We start from the raw sequence: 12739 nt of genomic DNA on the forward strand, positions 1-12739 counted from the left end.
GACATTAAAAAGAAATATACTTTTTATTTTACATTTAAGTTTTCTACAATCGTGACGAAATATCATATCACAGGAGCTCATACTGATTATGAAAATGATACAAAAAAAAACACTCGGGAAACTTCTATTTCTCAGGGGAGCAGACTACTAGCAGTCTCTCCTTTTCAGTGAAGTCCATTGCGCGAGTAAGAAAAAACTCAGTGAAAAAAATTGATGTTAGCACACTGTGGGGACATCTATATTTTTTACTCGCCCAACAGACTTCGCCAAAAAGGGGAACTGCTCGTAGTCTAAAAGTAAGAAACTAATATCTTTATCTATGATCCACGATTCGTCCTTTTACAGTTCTTCTTTACGACACAAATACAGGGCAGTATTTTGTACCGGTAAACCCTCGCGAATGTCATACAGGAACTATTAATGAGCCTCTCTGTGGGTACCCACGGTCTTCGTTTTCTTCGCGTTTTTTTTTTTTTTTTCAGGAAGATCTTTGTTGTTCAGATTGAAATTGCAAGCTTCCCTGCTCACATAACGTCGTTCGACACCACCACAACTTTAAAGGCGGCGTTTCGGTATATTTTGAGTTGATGGTATATAGAGAATACTTAACTTCTAAGTCGAAATCTACCATGAATAAATTATACTCTGCAAAACGCGAGGTTAAAGAACAGCGACACGACCAACATGATAGAAATGAAATAGAACCATTGGCTCGTGGGTTTTCATTGACGTCATTAATGTCATTAATGATTACATTATCTGTGGACTATTTTTTGTCGTTTTCAGACTTGTAATGGCATCATGTGGTTTCGCGGCAGCGACTGTTATCCACTGTTGATGCCGTTGTCAAAATCGCAGTAAATTGTGGGAAAATGCCAAAATTCAGAAACAAAAGAAATTTTCTGTAGTGCTTGCGAGTTTTGACAGTTTTATATCTTAATGTTTATTGTTATCACGCAAATTTTGGTCAATTTTCGCATCTTCGCTTCAATCTTGAGATCTTCGTTTTATCCGCGGTGATCTTAGCGTCTTCGACTTCTTCGGAAATGCCCATGCAAAGAGAGGCTCATTAATATGGTGAGAATAATTTTATTTCTGACAAGTTTTAATCACACGGATGAGCTGTTGACAAGAACTCTTACTCTGCATCTGTTACACATCAGCTATTCTTAGCCCAGGGCCTGTCATTATTTATCGCTCAAGGGGAGAGGAGGGGGGGGCTGAAAGATTTTGTTTTTGTCACGCTAAAATTTACATGATCACCCCGTAAGGCTATGTAATATTCCTTGACACATGATAACACGTGTCCTGATTTGCTGTAAATCTGGGATGGAGTCAGTAAACGGTGTATCGCAACATTTGAACTGGCACACCAGGGTGGAGAGGTTACCTAGTTATGTACAGATGTACAGGCACACCAGGGTGGAGAGGTTAGTCATGTACAGGCACACCAAGGTGGAGAGGTATGTGCAAGCACACCAGGGTGAAGAGGTTAGTTAGGTGCAGACACACCAGGGTGGAGAGGGTATTTTTGTGCAAACACACCAGGGTGGATAGGTTAGTTTTGAACAAACACACCAGGGTGGAAAGGATAGTTTTGTACAGGCACACAAGGGTGAAGAGGTTGGTTATGCGCAGACGCACCAGGGTGAAGAGGTTAGTTTTGTACCAACACACCAGGGTGGAAAGGCCAGTTTTGTACAGGCACATCAAAGTGAAGAGGTTAGTTATGGGCAGACACACAAAGGTGGAGAGGGCAGTTTTGTACCAACACACCAGGGTGGAAAGGTTAGTTTTGTACAGGCACACAGGGATGAAGAGGCTAGTTATGCGCAGACACACTAAGATGGAGAGGGTGCAGGCACACCAGGGTGGAATGGATAGGTTTTTTACAGGCACACCTCGATGGAGAGGTAAATAGTGTAGAGGACTTTGCACGAATTACTAAGATGGTATTTTCTGCTACAGGTGTATTCCGTGTGTTTTTCTCAAAACGGCAGGGTAAGGAGAAAACAAGTAATGGTTCCTCACTTCGTTCGATTGTACTTAAGATATTTTTTCTAACATCAAATGCTTACTTGAAAGCTAGTGGTATGATTTCATTTTGTGATAGTGCAGACTGTTCCAAGCATTCAGAAGGTTAAACAAAGCGCAATAAAAAACGGCGCGTTGGTAGCAGAGGAGTGAAAAAACGATAGAGGCTTTCCATCACAGCCATTGTCTAGATATCATTAACAACTATAGAAGGATAAATCCCGAGAACAAAAAATAATAATAAATGTTCGGTTGTAAGATGTTATATCAAAGGAAAAGCCATAGACCACAACAACATCAGCTTGAGACTCTCTTCCAGGCAGTCTCAGAGCTGAGAATAAACTTTTAAGGATTATGATTATGTGATAGAGCAATGTTCCATTTTACAGTTGTGTGCTTGGTTGCCAAGCCTTTGAATGGGAGTGAGGTTAGGGTTCTCCTCGTTATGATACAAACCATGCTGCCTTTCAAATGTAAATCACTTTGTTATCATGCTAAGTAGATACAGGTCTCTATCACAACAAGGTCACCTTCAGCCTCAATATGAATCAAAGGCTTGGCAACTAAGTACACAACTGTAAAATGGCCTATTGTGTGTCAAAAGTAATCTTGGCTGGCTCCGTTTTTGCCTTACTTCGCTTTTTGATTGGTTCAGAAAACACTCACTTATCTCTCAACTAATCAGATGCTAAACTAAAAATAATTATGACTGGGTCACCCGCATTTTCCCGCGCTTTTGGATGATTGGTCGGTTTTTATTTTGAGCTCTCTCAAAAGTATTTTCCTTTCTTCTGATTGGCTTTTGTGATTCCCTTGTTTCAGTTTTACGATACTCATTCCAAAAGCACTCTATTGCCAAAACCATTATTATTGTTATTACTATATTACAGTTTAGGTTCCAAAAATTAACAGGTCTAGTTCTACGAACGCCGAACAGCACTGACCCAGGGTTAAATTTTAATCCAGGTTTCCTTATTTCTCTATTCAAGAACCTTTCTGTAATAATTTTCCTTATTCTCTTTATAGCATCCAATCATCAAATTGTTGACAAGAATAATTAAACTGAAATTTCTTTGAAAGCTTTCAGATCTGAAATCAAATTTTACGCGCTAACCCTGGGTTATCATAACCCAGCTTTGAAAGACCCGGCCCAGATGTCTTCGCCTGTGCCTTTCGACCACTCACTCCCTTAAGTGATTTACATGCGAATTCTCATTACAAAAATATCAACGCGTTATCTATCTAATGACAATTCAGAATACACACCTATCAATCTGGGAGTGATTTCTTTGTTTTTTCGGTCGTTTTGTTTGTTTGTTTGTTTTTTTTTTTACGTACTACCGAGCTGATTTTCCCAATCAATTTAGAGAGAAAATCATAACAGCTAGTGGATAGAATTTCGAATCATATCCTACAAAAATAAAAAAGTGAATGTTTTTTTGTAATCTCAAAGAACAGTGCCATAATTTTCGCATTGTAAAAATTTCTTAATGTTCTCAATTTTTTTTAATATTCAATCATCTGTTCATTTTTGTTCCTCCGCGGCAAAGATAACACAATTTTCGGGCGAATGGCATCGCTTGCTTGACAGCTGGGCCGTGTAAAAAAAAGCACTCCAAATAGCAGTGCAAAGTTAAAAGTTTTTGTTTGAAAAGATACCAGTTTTCCTTCCAGAGAACGGGAGGGGAGGGAGAGTCAGGGATCAGTCGCTACTCTGTTTCTTGTCCTCATCATTCTCTTCCTCCGTCAGTTCTTTTTGCCTAAAGCAAACATTTTGAGTTAAGAATGATGTGACACATTTTTACGTTTGCATCATCTTCCAGTTGTTTACATTAGACTTGATATAGACATAACGTTAGCTTGAATAAGTCACCGTATTCATGGATTTATCGATTAATATATTCCCTAGTTATTTATTTATTTATTTATCTTTTTTTTTCGCTCAGATTGTGGTCGTTGTCCTGTCAATCTTTGCACTAAGGGTATAATTGTAAATATCTTGCACACTTTAGAAACTACACTGAACCTTAATCTGTTTTTTTTTTTAACTCTTTACCTCCCAATATCTGAGTTTTAACTCTCCCCTCAGCTGCTACACATTTCCTTATAAATTGGTTACGAGAATTTGGTGTTAGACCAAGAGAACAATTTGTACCTGATAAGTAATTACCTTTTTGCAGGATTATGTCTGAAAATACTTTAGGGAGAAGTTACATGTTAATCACTTCTACGAGTTAAGGGTTAAAATCCTTCAATATGTGCCATCATGATATAAAATCTTATACTTGCAGAGTTTTTTGACGTTTTTCTAACTTAAGAAAAAGGCGGTTCCCTATTTTTCTCACAAGTTCAAGTGGGTAATGTCAATTATACAAAATCACTCATAAACAAGCTTACCTTAATTTTTTCAAGTCGAAAGTTACGTTGTCTCCCATCAGCACAAACGGAGCCCATTGGGTAGGTTCGGCGAAGCCGTTGCCTCTCAACCACTGGATGGCCTGGTGAAGAGATTCGCTGGCACTTTCTCCAGCAGCCAGGTGTATGTAGAAATGATTCATGAGCTGCTCTGTGGCTTCGTCTTGTATGGCCCACGATGCCACCAACACAGAACGTGCACCAGATGCTAGGAACGCCCGAGTGATTCCGATGACTCCCTCTTGTTTAAACGTTCCACGCGCACTGTGACAACAACTAAGTACGACCAGTTTAGCTCGCAGCTTCACCTTTAAAATATCAGACACTGTCAGAAGATAGTCTTCCTCTTGGGGAATACTTTTAGTGGTGCAGTTAGGGGACAGGGCAATCTCTCCTCTCTCGGCATTACCATGGGCGGCAAGATGTATCAGGCTCACTGAATGAAGTGCGTGAAGTACCGCCTGCTTTGTTGCGCGCTCTCCTAACAAAGGCTGAACACCCAGGAGTCGACCGATCATCTCTGCCTCCCTTCTTGCTCCGGACAATGGTGTCAAGTTCAGGGTACGTCCATTGTAATGCACTTTGCCAGCCATAGGATCACCCACAACCAGCGCACCGGTCTGACTGTGATAGTCCCTCGGACATTCCTGAATGATCCCGAGAGTGGTCAGAGAAGGGACGATGCGGATTCTGTGGGTTTCTGAAAAATGCTTTCCTGCTGACTCATCCCGTAAAACAGCAAAAGGGACTCGGTACGAACATTTCTCAGGCACAATGATGACTTCAGGCTCTGTTAGTAAATCTTTGACAGGAGCGATAAGCTGGTCATAACACAGTTGAAGAATCATTTCATTCCGTTTGGTTTCTTCGCCTTGCATGGTTGCATGGCTCTCTTCTTGATGAGGGGACATGGCAATGTCGTCACCCAAAGATCTATCCTCGCAATTCTCATTAGGCAAAATACGGAAACATTTGGCACTATTTCTAAAAATATCCTCCACATCGCAAACGGACGTAGCTAAAAGGGTGTTGATTTTCATTTCGGGGCTCTCTCGATAGTGAATGCTTCCATTTGCTTCTAGAACCCACAAACGAACAAACCGTTCAAGATATGAAATGTACAAAAATGTGCAATTGCCCTCTTTACTCGCGATGCTTTCGATCCTGGGCCGATATGTTGAATTAGTTGGGATGTGGCTTCCAGTTAAGAGTTTATCCGCCATCAATTCTGCGAGGCCTCTAGCGCGCCTTAGGTCCTCCACATTAAGAGAGTCTTGCAGGCTCCCGCTGTAACACAGCATGCGACTGAGCAACTTGTAGGGGAAATCACCGTACTTTTCTAAGAGAGATGTTTTAAATTCATCGTTTCCTTCGAGAAAATTTCGTATCTTTTCATAAATCTCAATACTTTGACGAAGATACAGCATTGCCTCGTCCTGCTTTGATTGCAATATCTTTAACCGAGTGATACCGAGAAGGCTTTGAAAGTGAATCATATTGCCTCCAATTTCGCTGCCTATCAAGTGCGCTTTCTCAAAGTGTTTTTCCGCCTCGTCATAATTCCCAAGCGATAGACACACGGACCCAAGTCTTAGGTGGATGAAACCTTGTCCTTCTTTATCGCCAATATTGATAAAGATTCCCAGCGCTTTTTCGCATAGCTCTGTTGTCTTCTCATGGTCATGAAGCGAATAAAACACACCTGCCAAGCCGGCGTAACACCTTCCTTCGTAGTCTTTGCCACCAGTTTCTATGCTGATGGCGAGTGATTTGTCCAAATGTTCGATAGCCAGCCTATTTTTACCAAGTGCTTCAAACACAAGTCCAAGATTCCCATATTGTATTCCTTCTCCATTCCTGTCGCCAATTTCTTTTGCGATAGCAAGAGCTTTCTCGTCGTACTCTTTAGCCTTCTGATATTCACCGAGTGATTGAAACACACTTCCAAGATTCCCATAGCATGTTCCTTCTCCATCCCTGTCGCCAATTTCTGTCGCGATAGCAAGAGCTTTCTCGTAATATTCTTTAGCCTTCTGATATTCACCGAGTGATTGAAACACACTTCCAAGGTTCTCATAGCGTGCTACTTCTCCTTTCCTGTCGCCAATTTCTGTTGCGATAGCAAGAGCTTTCTCGTGATATTCTTTAGCCTTCTGATATTCACCGAGTGATTGAAACACAAGTCCAAGGTTCCCATAGTTTGTTCCTTTTTCTTTCCTGTTGCCAATTTCTGTTGCGATAGCAAGAGCTTTCTCGTGATATTCTTTAGCCTTCTGATATTCACCGAGTGATTGAAACACAAGTCCAAGGTTCCCATAGCGTGCTGCTTCTCCTTTCCTGTCGCCAATTTCTGTTGCGATAGCAAGAGCTTTCTCGTGATATTCTTTAGCCTTCTGATATTCACCGAGTGATTGAAACACCACTCCAAGGTTCCCATAATTTGTTCCTTGTCCTTTTCTGTTGCCAATTTCTGTTTTGATAGCGAGAGCTTTCTCGCAGTATTCTTCAGCCTTCTGATGTTCACCGAGTGATTCAAACAGAATTCCAAGGTACCCATATTGTGTTCCTTCTCCTTCCCTGTCGCCAATTTCTGTTGCGACAGCAAGAGATTTCTCGCAATATTCTTTAGCCTTCTGATATTCACCGAGTAATTGAAACACCAATCCAAGGTTCCCATAGCTTATTCTTTCTTCTCTCCTTTCGCCAATTTCTGTTGCGATAGCAAGAGCTTTCTCGTGATATTCTTTAGCCTTCTGATATTCACCGAGTGATTGAAACACAGTTCCAAGTCTCCCATAGCATGTTCCTTCATCTTTCCTGTCGCCAATTTCTGTCGCGATAGCAAGAGCTTTCTCGTGATATTCTTTAGCCCTCTGATATTCACCGAGTGAGTGAAACACAGTTCCAAGGTTCCCATAGCACCTTCCTTCTCCTTCCCTATAGCCAATTTTTGTTGCGATAGCAAGAGCTTTCTCGCAATATTCTACAGCTTTCTGATATTCACAAAGTGATTGAAACACAAATCCTAGCCACCCATAAGAAATTGCTTCTTTAATTTTGTCACCAATTGTTTTTTCGATAGCAACTGCGCTTTCAAAAAGTTTCTTGGCTTCTGTAAGCCTACTGCGTTTTTTATATTTGTCTCCCAGCATTATCATTGCTGTTCCAGCATCGTGGAACGCGGCAATAAGTTTTTTGGTGTATCGTACTGCGTTTGTGTAACCAGAGATTGCGTAGTACGCATGGAATATTACCTCAGAGACATCCAGGCCGTTAGCATCAAAGCCTAGATTATTGAGTAAGATTAAACATTCATCGCACAAATAAGTGGCTTGTATACCACGATCAGTCTTAAGTAGATATGTGGCAACATCCAAGCCTATCCTGATCTTCTTTAGGATTTCCCGCGTGTTATTCATCACTCCTTGAGTTTAACAGAATGCCTTCCTAAAATAGAATAAAAAAAATTAACAAGGTGAAAATACCAAAACTTGAATGATTAAATTAGATGTTGACTCTTGGTAGCCATCTCTCTGCAATAGTTTACGCAGAGTGCTCACTTTCCTCGAATGCGTGTTGGAGCAAGTGCAACATTCTTTTTACTTTCTTTGGTTTCCCAGAGCTAATGAATTGCGCATAAACAACAATTCTGAACAAATTTTTCAGAACCATTTGTGTGAAAACATGCAAGTACCCTCCCCTCCCCCCCATGGGAGGCGGTACTTAGATCAAACGTTGCTGGGTATGTGCCGTTGGCCTCTCAGAACCCTCCACCCCATTAATAGTCTTACAGACCCCATCTTTGTCACTTTTGGTCAGTTGTTATATGGTAACGACTTTTTAACCTCAAATCTTCTATTTCAAATCCCTTCTTACCAGAATTTTCTTAACCCCAGAACCCTGATGAAATATGACCCCCTTCCAATGACTCTATTAAAACTGCGACTCCATTATAGTCATTCAAGGGATCATGAGGATCTATTTCTCTGGAGTCAATCTGAAAATGCGACCCCACCCAGCGATACGTTCCCATCAGCAAATTACGTACAAGGAAGTAACACCTGCAGCTGTCACTTGTATAAGTGTTCAGTTACAAACAAAGTACTGGACCTCAAAATACTTCTCGGTTAGAAAATTTCAGGAGTGATAGTCATTATTTATCGCCGGGGGGGATAAATAATTTTTATGATCCCTCTCTTATTGGCAGGTATTCGTCAGTCAATTTTCTTTAGTCCCCTTCCCCATTATTCTTCGTTGGAGACGGCTGATCCCCCACTGTTCCCCCCTAAGAATCACGTGATCTTCCAAAATCCTCCAGCCCTGCCCCCCTCCCCTCTCCCCTCCCAACAGCGAAAAGTAACGACTGGTCCTTTAGATGGCAAAACGATCAATAAACAATTTCAAACTGGTTCATATTAACACTGAGTGACCTGCCCCTGCCCCCCTGATTACTTTTGCTGAAGTTTTATCTGCGCGCAGTTCAGAGTATCAAAAGCATCTCGGATTTAGAAATTCGCTTTTGGATTCATTGAGTTGAGTGTTCAATTTCTGTTACAGAACATTTTTGTATTCTTTTTTTGTCGGCTTATTTTGGGCATATTGTGAAACCTTCAGATAGAATGATTTGTTGAACATCCGTTGACAAAGAATAGAAAACATTTCTTTTTGTTTGCCGCGTTACGGAGCCATTTATTTTTTCGACTCGCTTACACGAAGAGCTTTTACATTCTTCTAACATTTTTCTCACAGAATCAAAACGTTAATTCGTTCAGGAAAAGTGGGAAATAATGGGCGGAAGCCATAGAACTACGAGAGAAAGACAGCTCACCTTTTTTGTAAACACGTGCCGCGTTCAGTGGTATCTTAGTCGTTTGATTAGTGAAACCAGAAGTGGGAAACTGAAAGAAAAACAAATCCTGTCAATCTCAAATGATAATAGATATGCAAATAGGTGTTGAGAATACCTAAACTGATCAGTTGAAGGATGCCATCTTGACTTAACATTGAATTCTCCAAACTTTTTTTAAAGGAATTGTGTAGGACCAAGAAGGGAGAATTGCTAATCAGATCTTACCTACAAATCCACGTTTTGCGTCAAACTTTGCAACGAAAAATCTTCCTAATTCCTGAGATTGTTTGGATCTCTTGTATTTCTATCAATGATTGAAACAAGTCTCCGTATAATTATTTTTTATCGTTTAGAAAAGGAAAAGGACTACATATATTTTTTTTTTATCTAAATGTTTTTTTTTTAGTTCTTACCTTACAAACGAACCGTTGAACTCGGCAAGTGACACGTGCCGAGTTTGATGCGTTGTTCGTGTGACTTGAAAAATCAAAACCAAGAAATCGAAGTAAAACCTGTAAAAGGGAGATGAAGGCAAATAGCAAGAGTCGTGTGGGTGAAGAACAAAATGTCAACTTGATCGATTAAAAAACAAGTCGTCAGCAGGTTTAAGAGGGTCTTTACATTTGGAATTTCGGGCATATCACTGCTAATGGTCAATCTCTTTCCGTTACGATAAAAGAAACGATTTTATGGCTAATTTTTCTACGTTCAATGGACAATTCTTTTTTCGTTTTAGGCTAACGGTTAACCCCATTGAGAACCTCGTTTCAAAGATTGCTCTCACATTTTAATCTTCTATCGCCAAATATAAACAAGCATCTGTCAGAATTAAGAGAAAAAAAAAATCAAGTGTCAGTGAATGATTTTTTAAGCTGCTCACCAAATGGAAAACGTAGAAGTTTCTGATTCTAGTATCCCGATCGTTTGATGGATGAAACCAAAATTAAGAAACCGCGCCTCCAAAACAAAGATTTATGTAAATAGCCACAGTCATAACAATGTTTGAACCTAATCTTAAAACACATATTAATAATTACCAAAATACTAGTGTAAAAAAGTCAAATATTTCTCGACCTATAAGATTCGGAATCCTCTGTCATAAATTTTTCACAAAGTTCGATCCGAAATATCAGTTTTCGGAGACGAGAGAAGAACATTACTCATTACTTACCTTACAGAAATATAAAAATCGTGCTTTTTTTCAGTGTTCGTTCACAAATTATGACAAACGAAACTAAAATCAAGAAACTTAACATTAAAACACATATTCATAGTTACATACATACACACATAGGGTAATTGACCACCACGGTTTGTTCGTCCTTATTCGAGAAGACTAGAAGATCTATCCAATTCTTAATTATAGAAAGGTAGCAAATTCTCCTCACTTATTATAAGACCATGAGTATTGGTCCGGCCGGGGCTCGAACCCTCGACCTCCCGCACAACACAATCCGGCGCTCCAACCAATTGAGCTAACCGGGTGGCCAATACACTAGGATAAAACAATCGAATCTTTGTCCACTATGAGATTGTTTGGAACTCGGAATCTTCTGTCGTATATTTTTTCACGGAATTTCGATCCGTAATATTTCAGTTTTTAGGGACGAGAGAAAAAATATAGGAATAAAAAATATATAAATCGTGACTTTTTCGGTGTTATTTTGAATTTATGACGCACGAAACTAAAATCAGAGAAACGGAAAAAAAAATTTCTACAAAACAAAGATTGAAGAAAAAATAACCGAAGTGAAGACAAATTACGCCCCTGATCAGTAAAATAACAATAATAATTATAGAAATAATCAAATCCCTAAAATATATCACAACATCTTCTAAAGACAAAACATCCGACAGAAAGAAAAGTGATATCACCAACGATGAAACGCGCGTAGTTTCTTTACAAGATATCATATTGATACAAAGCGAAGTTTAAGCTGGTTTGGGCTGGTGGAAAAACTGTAAGAGGACTATAAAAATAGTCTTCATCCCTTAAACCAGTTTCGAAGACTTCATAGCCACCAAGATAGTTATTTAGGGGAAACCAGCAGAGAGAACGTAGGCATTTTGTAATTATTATAATGGGTTCGGCATTTCGAAATAATTTACGGAATTTGTAATACTCGTTGCAGCATCATTTTGTAGTAAAAGCGAGCAAAGCTTTTTGCAATGAAGTCTGTAGCATTTTGTAATACTACGAACTATCGGTCTACGCAATTTGTAACAACATCCTTCGGCAAATTGTGAGATGTTGCTCCTGTAAAAAGTTATTATTATTACACAGACTGGGTATTTTCGGTTTCCCTCCTCTGAATCAGTCATGATTTCTCAAGCATAAGGCTTTGAAGGAATAAGGCAAAACACGTTTGCAATGGTAACAAAGTTGTATCCAGCCGTAAATGGCGCCTAGAAAAGTGCACTGGCTGTGTGTGCACATTTGGCCAAATAACATTTTGCGCGCCGTATCTTCCACAAAACAACGCTGTAAATAAGTTCCGTGCATTTGTTTTCCTTTGGAATCTGATGGAGGCAATATTATTAAGAATATACCACTGCCGTGTGTTTTTTGCAAAGAATTGTAATAAAGAATATGAGATCTCACCTCAAACAGGCGCTGAATCAGATCTGTTTCATTGGTGAAGGATTATTCTCGCTGAATTCCCTTGTACACGTGCTGTGGATCAATGACAAACGTTTAAAACTTTTGCTTTCGTTCGATGTTACTAAAACAAGAACGGGAAATGGAGAACGAGGATTGGGGAAAGGGGAATGAGAAACAAAGAACGGGTAACCAGGAACCAGGAACAAGGAACTAGGAACAAGGAACAAGGAACGAGAAACGGGGAACGAAGTATGAAGAATGAGGAACGGGTTACGGGGAACGGAGAATGGAGAAGGAGAACAATGAAAGGAGAACGAGGGAAAGGGAATGAGGAACATGGAACGGGGAAGGAGAAGCGGGGAATCAGGGAATCTGGTGCTCAGACTCTTTTCTTGTTGTCGGATATTACCGCTGTACTTTCGAACCTCATATTTTCCTTCGAGATTTCCCTTTACCCATTCCTGATTTTCATAATCCATACAAATGTAAAATCTCTTTCATAACGGTTGGATTAATCAACACATCTTAAGTCTGCGCAGTCAGCCTCTATTGTCGTTCGGGATGAGTAAACTTCAACCGCTCTGGCCAGTTAATGAGCCGATCAATTCGAAATTTCAATAAGCATCTCCCCCCAGCAACCCATGGGCATTAGACTGTCGTCTGTATCAGGGAAGGAGGGAATTTGAACCTTGCCGGGGTAAGATGGGGAATTTGAACCGAAGAGTTGAGCGGAATCCGTGTTTTTAAATCTTTTTAAGTGGAAGTTCAAGGTAAAGAGTCTGCTTTCGTGAGCGAGCGGCTTGGAAGAAACTTTTCACAACTTAGTGGATGATGCATAT

At 40.0% G+C, this 12739-nt stretch overlaps 1 protein-coding gene and 1 long non-coding RNA gene across 2 annotated transcripts; both read right to left on the bottom strand.

Moving 5' to 3' along the window:
• On the bottom strand, positions 1 to 7892 carry LOC148724479 (uncharacterized). The gene is made up of 2 exons (XM_088731796.1): positions 4432 to 7892; positions 1 to 3794 (listed from the first exon to the last, which is right to left on the bottom strand). Exons 1-2 carry the CDS (start codon positions 7866 to 7868, stop codon positions 3737 to 3739), a joined length of 3495 nt encoding a protein of 1164 aa, XP_088587922.1. The 5' UTR covers positions 7869 to 7892; the 3' UTR covers positions 1 to 3736.
• A 1384-nt stretch (positions 7893 to 9276) lies between these two features.
• Positions 9277 to 11973, bottom strand: LOC148724480 (uncharacterized). Its single transcript, XR_015990662.1, has 3 exons — positions 11901 to 11973; positions 9712 to 9810; positions 9277 to 9347 (listed from the first exon to the last, which is right to left on the bottom strand). It is a non-coding gene; the product is annotated as an uncharacterized LOC148724480 (long non-coding RNA).
• Between the last annotated feature and the right edge of the window lie 766 nt (positions 11974 to 12739).

The sequence above is a fragment of the Stylophora pistillata genome, chromosome 8 (genome assembly GCF_964205215.1).
Source record: "Stylophora pistillata chromosome 8, jaStyPist1.2, whole genome shotgun sequence".
NCBI lineage: Eukaryota > Metazoa > Cnidaria > Anthozoa > Scleractinia > Pocilloporidae > Stylophora > Stylophora pistillata.

Bases quoted from the DNA above. Each gene is read 5' to 3' on its own strand.
- LOC148724479 (XM_088731796.1), bottom strand. From the start codon at position 7,868: ATGAATAACACGCGGGAAATCCTAAAGAAGATCAGGATAGGCTTGGAT. The intron at 3,795-4,431 runs GTAAGCTTGTTT...TGTTTGCTTTAG, and splicing joins TTCGACTTGAAAAAATTAAG to GCAAAAAGAACTGACGGAGG.